Source organism: Cibotium barometz, chromosome 16, assembly GCF_041138505.1.
Source record: "Cibotium barometz isolate CiBa-2024 chromosome 16, ASM4113850v1, whole genome shotgun sequence".
NCBI classification, from domain to species: Eukaryota; Viridiplantae; Streptophyta; class Polypodiopsida; order Cyatheales; family Cibotiaceae; genus Cibotium; species Cibotium barometz.
Genome location: NC_141061.1, coordinates 22600310 through 22616160, shown reverse-complemented (window position 1 = coordinate 22616160; position 15851 = coordinate 22600310). Strand labels below are relative to the sequence as shown.

At 40.9% G+C, this 15851-nt stretch overlaps 1 protein-coding gene across 1 annotated transcript; it reads right to left on the bottom strand.

Annotated features, from left to right (window-relative positions):
• Window positions 1-464: 464 nt before the first annotated feature.
• On the bottom strand, window positions 465-2038 carry MIND (septum site-determining protein (MIND)). The gene has a single exon (XM_086810323.1). It carries the CDS (start codon window positions 1784-1786, stop codon window positions 686-688), a length of 1101 nt encoding a protein of 366 aa, XP_086666449.1. The 5' UTR covers window positions 1787-2038; the 3' UTR covers window positions 465-685.
• Between the last annotated feature and the right edge of the window lie 13813 nt (window positions 2039-15851).

Sequence of the window (15851 nt, the reverse complement as noted above, 5' to 3'; positions counted from 1 at the left end):
GAGGACAAACCATATACTGAACACGGCTCAAAAAAGCACTGGTTGCCGACACTCACTCACTATCCTATGCAAAACCCAGTCCCAAATGCTCTCCTGGGCTGCAAGGGACCTCTCATCACAACTATCCAGCTTACAAAAGTCTTGCCTGGACCTTCACAAGAAGACACAATCAAGTTCAATGACATTGGCCCCTAAACTTGCCTGTCTGAAGCTGAAGGCCTGGTTCACGACATTTCGATACAAAACTAAAATCAGCCTGGTAAGGGAAAAGGGGCTGGAGCCTTGGCAATCTTAACTTATAAAAAGCTGGAAGCAAGCTCAACAGGTATCCCAAACTGGGAAGCAGCAAGGCAAGCATTACGGTCCAACTAGAGCCAAATATGACATGTCATGAACACCAGCTCTGCAAGACACAAGCACAATCAAAACTAAGGTTCACAAGGTCATACCCAGCGCACGAATGAATAAAATCAGCAGTAAGATTATCAAATGTAGCTTCAAGCATAGAAAACGGCAAATTTCTTGGGAATCACATGCAAGACAAGTAAGAATACCATGGTTGACCACCAATCACATACAAGAGCTTGTGGGCAAGCATCCTCAAGAAAACAAGGATTGTACATATCTGCCAACACATCTGTACAATAGAAAACCATGCAGACTATGAATTACCGAAACTACTTGTTCACCCCAAAAATGGCAGAAAACTTTTCTTTGCAGGTGTTTCTTCGACCAAAACTGCTTTCATGCTGTCCTGCTCCACCAGTCTCCATGCAGCCTGCTCAAAGGCAAGCCCGGCCAGTGTTGGTGGTTTATTCAAAACCAAAGGGTACCCTCTGTTTGTGCTTCTGATGACTTCAGCATCTTCTGGGATGACACCCAGTAGTGGCAGCCCTAACATTTCCTGCACGTCAAGCACTGACATCATGTCCTCCCCTTTGATCATGTCACTCCTCACTCTGTTGACAATCATTTTGATGTCCTTGATGCCATCACATTCCAAGAGACCCGTAACACGATCAGCATCCCGCAGGCTCGTGATGTCAGGAGTGGTGACCAAAACAGCTTCATTGGCAGGAGTTATGGCAGTGATGAACCCAGCATCGATGCCAGCCGGGCAGTCAATGAGGATGAAGTCAGGCGACCCTTCTGGTCTCTTCTTGAGGGCATCCACAAGCCAAGTGAGGGCTTTGCCACCAAAGCCAAGGGGCATTTTGTACCGGGGTTTGTTGATGCAGAGGAGCTCGAGGTTGGTCCATCTCTTGTCTCTGATGAGGGCTTGATCAAGGCGGCATTCGCCATTGAGGACCTCCATGGCAGTGTAGTTAACACGATTCTCCAGGCCTAAAAGGAGGTCAAGGTTGCGGAGACCGACGTCCGCATCAATGGCAACCACTTTGAAGTCGAGGCGGGCAAGGCAAAGGCCGATGTTAGCAGTGGTGGTGGTCTTGCCAACACCGCCTTTGCCAGACGTGATGACGACCACTCTGGGGACCTGACCTGCAAGCTGGGGTCTTCTGTTCCATTGCAAAACAGCAAAAATCCTAAAGGGTTTTACCTTGCTGCTGCGCCCAATTGGGGTAAGCCACCTGGTGAGTCCCTTGCCTGCTGCTGTCTTTTCTGAAACCCGAGAATCAGGTGCTCTTTTTGGAGCCTTAGAAAACGATGTTCTTTCTGAAACCCTAGAACACGATGGCCATTCATGAGGAGACGCAGGTGAAGATAAGGAAAGGGTCTGGCTTTGAAGCCTAGCGGTGGAAGGGGGGCCTCCATGTACCGACCACATGCTGGCATCTTAGAGGACCATATCTCTCTCTCTCTCTCTGCCTCCCTCTCTCCCTCTCTCTCTCTCTCTCTCTCTCTCTCTGCCTCCCTCTTTCTCTCTCTCTCTCTCAGAATGTATATCGTTTCCTAACCTCACCACGCTGCCATAGCCTTGCTCTTTGACGAAACTTGAACCTCCCCTGCGTTGCAGAGACTAATGAGCCATGGTCACAACGTCCTCCCGATAGCATTTTGTGTCGGCCCGCAATCGGCCGTTTCAAACTTGGCCGGCATGCCTGATTATAAATAGGCCTTGGATTATCCTTTATATTAATAGTCAATAAAAATCTAAGCTTATAATCTTTCCTAGAGAGAGAGAGAGAGAGAGAGAGAGATGGAATGTATTAACGTGTTCTGAGGTTGTGTATGGCTTATGAGACACATTCAAAATTATGTTGCTTTCCAAATGTCTCAAAAGATTAAAGAAAAAAGGTTAAAATGTCATGAGATAACTGGTACCAATGCCTTGCTTTTGTGTGCGGGAAATTCTCCATGTATTGTTTCCTAACAATGGAGCATCTCCTTGATGAAAGCAATTGTGACCATAGTTTTTCCCATTTGAAAGAGGATTTCTTTCTCAAATGACATGAGAGAAGCATCTATCAATGGGGTATACCGGGAAATTAAGTTGCACGTGCTAAGGGGAGTCCTATGTGAGACTATAGCCCCCCATGCCCAATCTTGCATTTGAGGTGATGAGAACTCAAGCAAAGGTCAACCAATGTACGAATGACACGGTAGCTAGTTATCCTTTGTCCTTTCTCATCAACAACCTTTCTTTCTACAAAAGGTTAATTTGCGATAAAGAGCATGTTTAAAACCATTCAACCTTTCCCACCGAGTGATTGAAGAAAAAACTCACCGTTCTCTAGAGGAGTGGCTGAATTTTAGATATTTGGTAGTACTTCATCGTGAGGTCGTGCACTTATGCCATGGGCACTTTTCTCCCACTGGGATTCTTCCCAGGGCCATCTAGGCGCGAATGGGCCTCTTAGGGTTAGCTAGTATATAAGAAACCTCATTTACAGTTTAGAATTGCTTGCTCATTTGTACTTTCTCTTTGTACTTATAGGGAGATTTCATCTCTCTCCTGTGATATTGCCACTCTCTCACACTCTACACCCTTGTGTTCTTGTCATTAAGCATTGTGTGTGCGTGAGTCTTGCTCTCCATTCTGCAAGATCCAATAGTGGTATCAAAGTGAAGCTTTTCCATAGCTTGCTTTATTGAGAGGCAATGCAACCACCCTTACCTCTATCAGGAGCTTGTAAGGTTATTATTCCACGAGGAACAGTTCGAAAAGAATGTTTCTTAGAGTTCTAGCGTGATCAAGATTTAGCAACCAAGGATAAGGGGAAGAAATTTTAACAGAAGACCAATTCCAACAAAACTTTTGAGGCTAAGGGTGATTCCGAAAATCCAAAGAAGGTGACTTGCCGATATTACAAAAAACCCGGTCATACAATTGAAAATTGTTTTAAACTTCAAAAGAAAGAAAAGAAGAAGAAGAAATTCAATAAGGGTTCCAACAGTTCTACCTCTGACGATAAGAGTTCTAAGAAAGAGGACTCATCCAATGTCGTTGTGTTCATCAACACTTTCACTTATGGCTATTTACAGTTATAATCCTGAACAGGATGCATGTCTTAGCGCAACTATCTCACTGACATTTGGTTTCTTAATATTGGTACTTCTAACTAAGCATATAACTTCTCAAAGAAGTTTGGTCAAACATATAGAGAATACACAAAGTGGTCACACTATTACGTGTGCCAATAATGCATCTTACTCTATTAAAGGTATTGGTGAGATTATTCTCACTACTATTAGTAGGTGAGGATCTTTGTCTTGAAAATGCACTTTTTGTTCCAGGTATTCACAAAAAACTACTTTTCATGCCCGCTCTAGCAAGGGGGGTTCTTAATATTCAATTTCAGATGATAAATGCAACATCCATATGATAGAGAATAGGACAAATAGATCGTGCTTATTGGGTTGTTTTAACATTGGTGGCTTATACAAATTGGACATGTATGACAAGTGTGATTTTCCTTGTCTCCTTGCACTTTTGCAATAACCTTATTGTAATGGGCTTCCTTGACCTGGCAATCTCTACAAAAGGTAACTTGCCTTGCTTGCAGCCCCTCTACCCTAATTTTAGCAGAGTTTCCTTTGTGGGGCTTATCCCTTTTCAATGTAGCATTGAATGAAGGAACTTGCAGAAACCCTAATGTGTCCTGGCACACTCTCCTCCAACCACACTAATAACTGCGGGCGCTACAATGCAAAAATCTGAAAGAAAAATGTCACAAATACCTTTTTTTATTGGAATCGTTCTGTGCTACTGAGATGCGAATTAACAATTAAGAGCAAATCAAACTATCGATTGCATGTTTGGATTGCTGTAGAATACGCCAATGCTTTGTGTAAGCGATTGTCAATTTTGGAAGAGTCTCTGCAGCTATGAAGTCGAGATCATTAGCGAAATAAGATATGGCTAGGTCTTCTACTTTATATAGAATTCTTCTCAAGCGAGATCAGCCACATGGCAATTGGCTCAGTCTGACAATCCAAAATTGGATGATCCAAACATGAGGTGATCTGGTTGTTGATGATCTGCCAATGAGAAATCGAGACTTAAGGTGATCCAAAAAATATAATAATCTGATCCAAAGGTCTGGATGATCAGAAAGTGACCAGATAATCCAAGGATTAGGATCGACAATCAAAAGTTAGGGTGATATGAGATTTTGGGATCAGCGTTTTGAATGGTAGATTTTAGAATCAGTGATATGAGAGGATGGCGATATGGAAAGAGGCAATCTAAAGTTAGGATCAGATTAAGTTAAGATCGTTTCAGATCATGTGATCAAGGAATTGAGATCAATAATCGCAAGTGAAGATTTTAGGATCAGTGATTTGAATGGTAGAATTGGGATCAAGGCGATGCAGACTTTGATGCGATCCAAAATTTGGGATCACTAGAGGGATTCAAATTGGTGATCCAAAACTTAGCAGTTATATTTTTCCTTTTTATTTCTTTGGGATTTCTTCATCTTTGGTTAGGTGCTAACGCAAGGGTCTCAACAAAATCAAGGTGCCTAATACATGAGTTTGTGTAATATAGACACACCTAGGGGTGTAATTGAATGCATGAAATATGCGGTGCAAAAATGTTGAAATATATAATGTACAAGTGATAAAGGGTGAGAAAAAGAGGTCATGTAGGTGTGAACACACCCCAAATAAAGTGGGCGTGTGGGCAGAAAAGGGATCTAGGGTTGGCCCAACGCTAGCCCTTGAGATGAACCCTATATAAACCTCACTTTTTGAAACAACACGACACAACCAACACATGAAGGTGAAGGTTAAGCCAACTTTGGAGTGGTTAAAATAGAAGGTAATATAGAAGCCTTCTATACATCTTTTGTTCTTGCTCTCTCTCATATATGTTGCTCTATTCAACTATTTCTTACGTTGTGCATACTCCCCATAATTTTGACATGGTATCAGAGCCTTGTGAAGGCCAAGTTCCCCTTCAATCCCCTTTCCTCTCTCTCTCTCACTATCATAAGCCATTCACATCCTCATCGAGAAGGACTCCAAGTTCCCCTTCAATCCCCTTTCCTCTCTCTCTCTCACTATCATAAGCCATCCACATCCTCATCAAGAAGGACCCTGGTAGAAAGAAGGTGAGAAGCAAAAAGGCATCGTGAAGGAAGGCAACAAAAGAGCTTCATCAAGGAGAGATTCCGTCATCATCATCAACAAGTTCTTGAAGCTTGGAAGAAGAGAAGACAACGATCCTCATCACCGAGACGACAAGACGAAGGAGGAGGAGGAAAAACGCAACAGTTCCGTCTATTTTTTCCGTTAAAATAATTACATATGCGTTTTTTCGTCAACATCTCTCTTTGGGTCTTGGAGATTTGAAGAAGAAGCGTTGGAGCTTCTTTGAAGCCTTAATGATTTGACGAAAATCTTGGTGAGTCGAAGAAGAAGTGAAGATCTTCTTGTGGGGTGCATCAACGCTGGCTGCAACGCACTGCCGTCCATTGACGTATGTAGCGTCGTCCGTCAATGGCGACGGCAGCACCGTCTGGCTAACGGCAACGCCTACCTGGCCCCTCTACACAGCGAGCAACGCCTTCAACTGTACACTACAAAGTCTTGCAACAGTAACTTACAACAACAATGGAAGGACCTGCAGAATCAACGGATCGTCCGGCAGCCAGCAGGCTGCGTTTTTTTTTTACAAAAATTTTTAAAAAATCAACCTTGATTTGAAAGGTTTCTAAGGTTCTTTTGAACCTCTTCTAAGGTTTCTTTTAAAACCTTTATCTTCCAAGGTTTTTCTTTAAACCTTTTTTCTCTCAAGTTTTTCAACTCTTTTTTCTTCCAAGGCTTACAAAGCCAAAGGATTCAAGAGGATTCTTCTTTATCAAAATCAAGAAGTGTTCTTTGTTCATCAAATCAGTAATAACAGAGTTACACACTGCCCTTGTTTTTGCAAGTGATAAGACCTCTCCTACCCCTATCAATCATGTCGAAGGAGATTGGAGCCTCGATTGAGAAGTTTGATTGGCCAGGGTTTTCATGCTTGGCAAGGTCAAGTAAGATATATACTAATGCTCAAATGTTTATGGCCTTTGGTAAAAGGCACAAAGAAGGTGAACCTTGAAGATTCGGAGGTGGTAGAACATGACGAGCGGGCTCATTCTATCATTGCACTTCACATGCATACAAAACTTATCCATCTTGTGAAATCAGCAAAAGAGGCTTGGGATGAGCTTGAGAAGATTTATGGAGCCAGGAAAAAGCACTCAAAGATTGCACTTAAGGTGAAGTTTTTTGGCTCTTAAGATGTAGGAGGGTGGCTCTCTTGGAGACTTCATCAGCGAGAAGAATAGCATTATGGGACAACTTGCAAGCATTGATGCCAAAGTTGAAGAAGATTATGCTATTATCGTGCTCTTGAAGACCGTGCCTCTATCGTTTGATAGCCTTGTCACCACATTGAAGCACCTTCCAGATCTAACACTTAAAAGTATTGTTGCAGCATTTCTTGAAGAAGATGTAAGAGTCCACGCAAAGGGTGGATCTACATCCACATTGAAAACTCAAGCCTTTGTGATGAGACATGGTACATCTAAATCTAACTTAAAATGTACTTTTTTTAAAAGAGGCGAAGCTCAATGCTTCAAGAAAGATCCGTCAAAGCAAAATTGTAACAAGTGTGGTGAAATAGGCCATTTTGGAAGAGATTATACCTACCAAAGATGTCACTAAGGTTAAGGGGAATTTTGTAAGTTCTTCACATGCTAAGCAACTCTTCTAGTTGAGGAGTGAAGCATGCTTACTAGAATTGGGAGTGAACCACGTTTCTCTATAACTCACCACTTTTGTAAAACCCTAATTTATAAAGGCTATCTATCCTATGGCTGAGAGGGGGGTCGTTTTGTTATTATATGTCCAATACTCACCTTGCTCCATGTATTGTCCCATGGTGGCATTGAGAGGGGGTGTTGAAAAATATGATGTACAAGTGATGAAGGGTGAGAGAAAGAGATTATATAGGTGTGAACACATCCCAAATAAAGCGAGCATGTGGGTAGAAAAGGGATCCAGGGTTGGCCTAACCCTAGCCCTTAGTGAACCCTATATAAAGGTCAGGAGGCCTAACTTTTTGAAACACAACACAACACAACACAACCAACACGTGAAGGTGAAGGTTAAACCAGCTTTGGAGTGGCTAAAATAGAAGGTAATATAGAGGCTTTCTATACATCTTGTGTTCTTTACGTCTCTCATATATGTTGCTATATCTTGCCATTAACGATTGCTTATGTTATGCATACTCCCCATAATTTTGACAAAAAACACTTAGCGGGGGTCTATGGGCTTGTCAACAACTAGGTTTTTACCCTGGAGATTTTATCACAATGGAAGGAGGAAGTTCATCATATGGAGTTCTCAAGAGATGGGTCATACACTAGGCCAAGGAGAGAAAAGTTTCCCTTCCATCCTCTCGCTTAGTGCATCCAGAAATGTACCTAAGAGAATCTTGGAGTCATGTGAGAGCTTGTAGGTTATTGTCTCATACTCCATGGCGTCTTGCTGTGAAGGGTTTGTTCTTGGAACAGTACCACGGCGGGGTGACAACACTGTTTGCATGCCCCAAGGGCTCCCATTTGATTAGGCGGCACCCTGGCCATTGTACAATCCTATGTGTTTCGAAATGATATGGGGTTTCATCTGGGAAGGTCGGGGTTCTAGAGTAGAGCCTAGTTCCCTGACCATCCCCCTACCCATCCCTGCTGCCATATTTAACAAGTCTGCCCTTGTGGGGCCACATTAAGGTCCATGGCTGGATCGTTTCTAGGTCTCTGGGGAATTGCTCCCCCCTTCCTAGACCTCATCCCCTACCTGTGTTGGCTCTTCTAGGTATCTCGGGTTCATGGATTGGTCTAGTTGTGGTACCCTGGTAGGATTCCCCAATAGTAGCCTCTGTACGCCTTTGTGTAATTAAGAGCTCCATGTCTTGTAAGAATGTAGGGTGATTGATCATTAACTCAATATCCTTCTTGGTAGAGTCGGTCCTCTACTTCTACAGCCAAGTTAGCTATGTTACCCTCTTCTTCTCCGATTGTAAACCCTTCCTCCATTTTGGATTCCTCATTGATGGGTTCCAGGTTGTAAACCCTTCCTCCATTCTGGATTCCTCATTGATGCCCATGCCAAACACATTTGGTCGTGAGGGTGAAACAAGCTATAGCACAAGATAACTACTTTAACAAGTGGTTGGAGAGCCTCCCTTGGGAAGCTCTAAAGGGGTACTCTCATCCCCACCACAATAAACAAGTAAGTACTCTCACTGGTTTTGGTTGTTTTGACAGGCTTCACTGTGGGTATAATGGTTTAGCTTATCCCTTAGTCCTTTGGTGCCACCTACTATTGGCTCTGCTGGGGAGTAGAGTGACCTCATTAACCTATGTGGTAGCTTTTGTACTTTCCAAGTCCCATTTTCTACCATTTCTTTCTCTCTGTAATTTTGTGTAGAGAAGGAAAAGAGAGGTGTGGATAAGGTGAAGGGAAATGGGTTTTCAATTATGGATTTAACTAGGTTTTTGGTTTGTTTTTTCATTTTTTTTGGAGTCAATGTGTTGCTTGTGTGTGTTAGATTAGGATTATGTGGATTGATTAGAGGTTAATTACTTCACTTTTTTGCTCTTTGTAAAAACTTGCACAGTAGTTTAGTTTAGATTAACTAGTAGTTAATAATTAAATTAATTAAACATTAAATATAAGCATTAAATTTATAGCATAATTAGGTCTCGATTATTGTATTCCATTTGCTAGTTAAGCAATAATTAGTGATTAATTAATCACCAATCTCAACGTCGTCAGTTTTTTTTGGCTATTTTTTAGCAAACACTAAAATGCTCGTAACTTGAGATTCTAGACTTCAATTGAAAATCCGAGTCCACCATGGGAATTGGGAGATCAACATCTTCAATGCTATAATCTCAATTTGGGCTGATCAGCTCTTTAGTAATTTTTTTTATTTTTGGACTTCTAATCAAGATTAGTGCAAGAGGGCATGTTAAATAGGTTGCTTGTGCTTTCTTTTTGTGTGATTAGATTAAATTTTTGATTAAGAATTTTCATTGTAGGATTAATTCAAGTTCTTTGTATACTTTGCATAGTTTTACATGGAACAAAAAGAAAGGTTAATCTCTTTGGTTCTAGCCCATATTCAATTCAAGGGGATTAATGGCTAGAACTAGTTCATAGTTTTGTTTTCCAAGCATTTTCAAGCACACATTCTTTGTTGTTCAATCAACGGGTTGCTTTTGGGTCATAAGAAAACTTAAAGACAGACTAGGAAGCATATGTGAAGAGTTTCTCAAGCAAAGTGAAGGCATCTTCTAGTTTGGTAGAGTGGTAAGTAATGGTAAGTTCTCCATCCTACCAACACCTCCAAGCAAAGTAAAGGCATCTTCTAGTTTGGTAGAGTGGTAAGTAATGGTAAGTTCTCCATCCTACCAACACCTCCAAGCAAAGTAAAGGCATCTTCTAGTTTGGTAGAGTGGTAAGTAATGGTAAGTTCTCCATCCTACCAACACCTCCAAGCATGAACTAATCATGGTTGCATACATGAGTGGAGACCAGTGAGCCATTCTATACTGTGGGACTTTTCACCTTTATGTGGTTTTGGAGTTTTTCCATCTAGATTCAACTCTCAAGACGAGTTAATTTAGCTCAAGGATTGCAAGATCCTATTGTTTGGATCTTGGATGAGATTAAAAGGGAGACCTCAAGTTGAAACAAAGGGTAGCCATAGTACCAAAGAATGGCCACCTTAGTTGACATCATTCTTGGCATCCATGACTACTACACCACATCCACACGAACTCCAAGTAAGAATCTTAACTATTTCTCTGCTACTTGACGGATCATTCACATTCTTCTTGCATCCATTTGGTCTAGTTATAGAGAAAGCATGCATAAAGATAAGCTCTTGGCTGGTGACCATCATTTTACATCCAACTACTGGATTTAGCTTGTCAGCTCAATCTAGTTTGCTAGTATTTTAAGTTGAGGCCATCACATAGAATTTTGAGCTTGAATGAGACATTTTTACCCCTTTTTAGAGGGATTTTTCAGCTGTACTTCTAGGGAACACGTGATTTGACCTTTGTTCTCACGGGGCTTTGCACAATGATACTCTAAATTAGTGTTTACCAAACCATCAACTTACATCTTGGATTGGGGACTCCGTGTGTATATGATAGGCCTGAACAAGAGAGGTTGGTTTTCCACACTCATCTCTAGATCTCTCCCCATTTACTCTTTTTCTATTTTGACTTTTGGGTAATGCTTACATTTGATGGTCCTAGCATCCTATTAAGTTTGGCCTAAAATGGACAAACATGGCAATTTGATATTTTTGGTGACCTCACTTGTGTAAAGTTTTTCCACCTGGCTAAAAATAGTAGGTGGCTTTGCAAGAGATGCAAGTGAGTAGCCAAGAGTGATCTCCATGGTACCGGCTAGGCCACTTTTAAGTTTAGTGCCAAGCTAAAATAGTCTAGCCCAAGAACAAACTTGACCAAGATCTATCAACAATAATGCTCAAGTGTGTTGGCTGAAAATTAAGTCAACTTAAAAAAGTTTTTGGGTTGGTTTAGGGCCCACTTTCACCTAGCTCTAGTGCTTTGGCCTTATATCTACCGATCTAGATGAGACATTGCACCTTCTTATACACTTATAAGGTCTACTCAGCTATCAACTCATAACTTGGAATGGAGACCCCGTACATCTGAGAAGCCTCGACCAAGAAACTATCCTTGGTGGCCACTTTTCCACGTGTGCTTCTATCTCTTTCCCCGGTGATCCTATTTCAGAACATGTAATTGCACTTTGCTATACTTGTCACTTGCGACTTGCACTCGACCATGCCAAGTTTAGTCCCATTCTGACAAGTTTGGATTTTGGCCTATGCTATCAACTAATATCAAGGTTACATCATCTTGATCCCACCTATGCTCCACCAAGAGTACATGCTATTCTAGTTGGAGGAGTTGGAGCTATAGGAGATCTAGCTTTTGCACCATTAGAGAGACCCATTCCAGTTCAACCACATGTTCACCAGTTGGAATGGTGTCAGTAGAGGTGATGTCATTAGAAAATGGCTGAAGCTATCGCCAAAGCGATTACTACCAGGGAACATGCTATTCCTATAGTTGCTGCACCACCCCATGATCCTCTCTCTCTCTCTCTCTTGAGAATGATAAAGATAAAACTCTAGAGTCTAGAGTGTGTCTAAGGCAATGCAAAAGTTTAGTAGGATTGGTGATGTTCATGACCATTTGGAAACCTTTGGGCAAGTCTCTTAAGCTTTGGAAGTGAATGATGACATCATTGAGGTGGGAGCATTCGGATATACCCTAGAGCAGCACGAGGCTGCCAAATGGTTTAGAACCTCAAGGAAAAGAAAATTTTAAAGTTTTGAAACAATCCTTTTTGATTGCTTATTCTAAGGATGGGGCAAAATGCAGTTTAGTAATTCAATTAAACACTCTAAGCAAAAAAAAAATAACCGAGACGATCAACTTATACTTTGAGAGGCACAAGTATCTCTATAGCAGATGTGAACCTGACAAGAGACCTCTCTAAACTCCATTGGTCTCTCTTTTCTTGGAAGTACTACAAAGCAAGAAGCTCCATGATGCACTTAATGCTCAAAGGCACAAAATCTTCTCAATGAATGTGCATTGGAAGAGAGATTATGTTGACAATTTCATGAGACCACCCAAAGAAATACATGGGTTAGAAGTATGATTCAAGACTTGATCATGAAGTGAATGATTTGAAGGAGAAAGTTCGAAGGGAAGAAAATCTCATTAATCCACTGACAGAACAATTGAAAGACAAATTTAAAATCACCCCAAAAGAGAGGAGAAATTCTCACCTCTACCCAAAGAGAGATATGGTTGGGTGTGCATGCTATAAATTAAATCATACGACAAGAGAGTGTTCACACCTTAAACCAAGGCCTTATCTATGGTGTGGTTATTATGTTCATATGGGAAATTGTGACACTAACTGATGTTATAGATTTAATCCTACACTGAAAGCTAATCTGAAAAATGGAGTCTTGGCTTTACTTGCTCCTCAAAAGCCACTTGCCTTACTAGCACCACCACTGACTAAAACTCTAAACCCAAAAACTATGGAAGGAGGTGCAAGACTACCTTAGATGCCTCCACTTGTTTTACTACCTCAACCTACTTCACTAAGGGTCACTCCTATGCATCAAGTTGGAGCAAAAGAGGAGAATGCTCTAGAGAGCCTTGTGATTGATTATGATTATGAGGCACATTTGGAAAGTCTAGACACACCTGAGTACTTTGCTACACCTCCAAGTTTTACTATGGTTGCATCCAACAAGTACACATCTTTGATGAGAATTATGACTTCGACATGTGGAAAGGACATGAACTCTTTGACTAGAAGAGCCCACTATCTTTCTACACACGTGGTGGGCCTCACATTAAGTCTGAGTGTCCTAAGAGTATTTATAAGGCAGTGGCTAAAAACCCTATTCCTTTGGATAGATGTTATAGTGGGTGGTGTGGTATTAAGCATTTGCTCAAAGACTGTCACTATCATTCTACTTCGCCGCCGATAGTAGTGGGGCTTTGGGACCAACTACAATTGGGGACCACCAACTATGGCTTTAAACATGTTGAGTGTCTTACAAGGACAAAAATTACTTCTATCCTTATACCTATTCAATACAAGCTAAGTTGGCTAAAGGGAAGCGGGGTAGAACCACTAGATGATCACTTCCAAGAGTGCAAAACAGAGAAAGAAGAGTATCCAAATAGGAAAAGGGGGTGACAAAATAAAAATCTTGGATAGAATGGATTCCTCTTTTGCAGGTTCTTTGCTTTCTATCCCTGAATCCGAAACATTGTGCTACACAAAGAAAGCAATTGAAGGAAGTCTTGAGGTAAACCCTCAAGCTCTTGACAAAAAGTTGGCACAATATCCTAACCCTATTGAGGAGAAAAGGATAACCTTTGGCACCTCAAGGGTTGGCTAGGTAAATATAATAAGAGATAGAGGGAGTGTTAGGACCACTAAAAACTCTCAACCCTGTCCACCAACTTTTTTATCTACCATACTAGAGTCCGACAATGAAGTATTGATTTTACCTGACTCTAAGAATGTATTTATTGCTAAGGGAAAATATGAAAAAAGGGACTTTATCAAAAATGAAGAGTTGATTGAGAATCTTTCTAATAACACCAAAGGGAAAACTCCGCCTACAAATCAAGAGTCTCTTTCCTTTGAATAACTAGAAGATCTAAACCCAAGAAACCTTTGGCAACATTTGACTCCTTGATCTGCACTGATATTTGAAGTTCCATCTATTATTAGTGTCACTTCACTTCTAGGATCTTTTAAAAATGAATTGGAATTAGATTCCCTAGTGGGGTCTTTAAAAACTCTTGCATGATATCTAGGAAGTGAGAGTGAGAAAAACAACATGCTAGAAAACCTTGGACCATTAGTAAGATCTACACGATTTCCCAAGGAATATTCGATACAAGAAAGAGATAAGCAACCTAGGGATGTGGAGTTGTTGTAGATAATCTTGTTTGCTCCAGTCACATTCCCTTGGGGCAACTTTTATAGGGCAAGCTTGCGGCGATGTAGGATGATGTGTATGAGATTGGTTAGGAGGTAAGCTAAAAGCCAAATATGAAGAGTCAAATGATGAAGAAGGAGATTCTAAAATCGATAGAGTGACATGAGTATTCTAGAAGTTCCAATTAACAAGCTTGGAGAATACCAATACTATGAGGTGAGGATATGAATGCAACCATTCCCATCTCATACAAGGGGCATCAAATTCCAACCATCCTCGATGGTAGAGCAGGAGAGTAAGTATTGCAACTAAAGCTTGTTGGTTAAAGTGGGGAACCCCAAAGAGTCTTTATTAAAATGGCTAACAGATCGCTAGAAAGACCATTTGGAAAAGCTAGCAAAATGTGCATGAAAACATGTGGAATTACCTTTGGACATACCTTTGTTATTATGGGTTTCGATAGGCCTACAAACTATATGGCGATGTTATCCTAGGTAGGCCATTCATGAGACAGTTGACTGATGATCCTGACTGGGGGGAACAAATAAATTTATCTGAGAAATAATGAGAAAATGATAAAGGTCAACTTGGCTAATCATAGTGCTCTCACTAGATCTACTATAGATCTAGAATCCGACATAACATCCTATTCACGGAAGTTCATTGGAAACAACTATATGTTTAATGTGTAAGGGAAAGATCTCAAATCTTTCTTGAGAATCATGGATCAAGCTCTCCTAATGATAAGACATCTACCTAATCAGATATTATTTCAACTCTCATGACAACACAATTAACATGATTAATCTAAGGTGGGGTTGATACCTAAGTGAACTCATGATGATGATGAGTGTGTAATAATTAAATTGCACTCAAGTTAATTAGACTCCAAGATAGATTAACTTGGGCACATAAAGAAACTTGAGATAACTGCAAGTGATATGTTCATTTCTTGAAATGGCCCACTTTTATATAAAGAGGTACACCCTTAGGCATGTACATCAATGTGGGATAATTCCCCTGCTCATGTGGTCTCATGCTAGGCTTTGTTCTTGCTTGGCTTACTCAACTCACTCCCTATCTTTTCCTTGTACTGCTCAATGACACCACATTTCTCAACACCCCCCTTGGTGCCAAATCTTTGGGCTACTCAAGGTGGTTAGACCCAAGTTTTATAACATATTTTCACCCCTCCTCTTTTTTTCTAACTTGGTTGGGTAACTTAGAGGCTCTTTTGCTTGGTTCCTCTCTAGCTCACAGGTCATTTTGAGATGGTTGGGTTGATTTTCACTTCCCCAAGGTACTACTTTGGCTACTCTCTAGTGGTTGAGTCTTTTACATTTGCATATCAATTTGCCTACTCATTTGGTGGCTTTTACAAAATATAGGCTTGGGTAGTGAGATTTGTTGTTGTAGTTTGTCGTCCTGATTGGGTCCTGTCTTTTCTCTTATTGACTGCTTCTTCTTAGCTCTTGGTGTTTGCTCCTTGGATTGACTCTTGGCACTTGTGTGTTCCTCAATAATTCGTCCATGTGCATTATAATTGTGCTCGTAGCCATTCGCAAAGGTCTTACCATGAGCTTTTTGAATCTCTATGGTAGCGTCTATTCCCTTACAAGATTTTGGCGTGCTTCGTTATGCAATGATTTGTTCAAAGTTGATTGTAAGTTTTTGATGCAAAAAATAGGATGCAATTAAAGGTGATAAGTGCCAAATAATTTGTACCAAAACCAAGTAAATTTTTTGAAATACCCCAAATTTTAAACTCTAGGCCCCTTATCTAAGAGGCTTCACACACAAAAAAAAACCCTTAGGGTTTATTTGAGGTCCACAAAAAACTGAAAGGTACTTCTTTGTGGTGGCGGCC

Coding starts and splice junctions, on each gene's coding strand:
- MIND (XM_086810323.1), bottom strand. CDS start 1,786: ATGTGGTCGGTACATGGAGGCCCCCCTTCCACCGCTAGGCTTCAAAGC.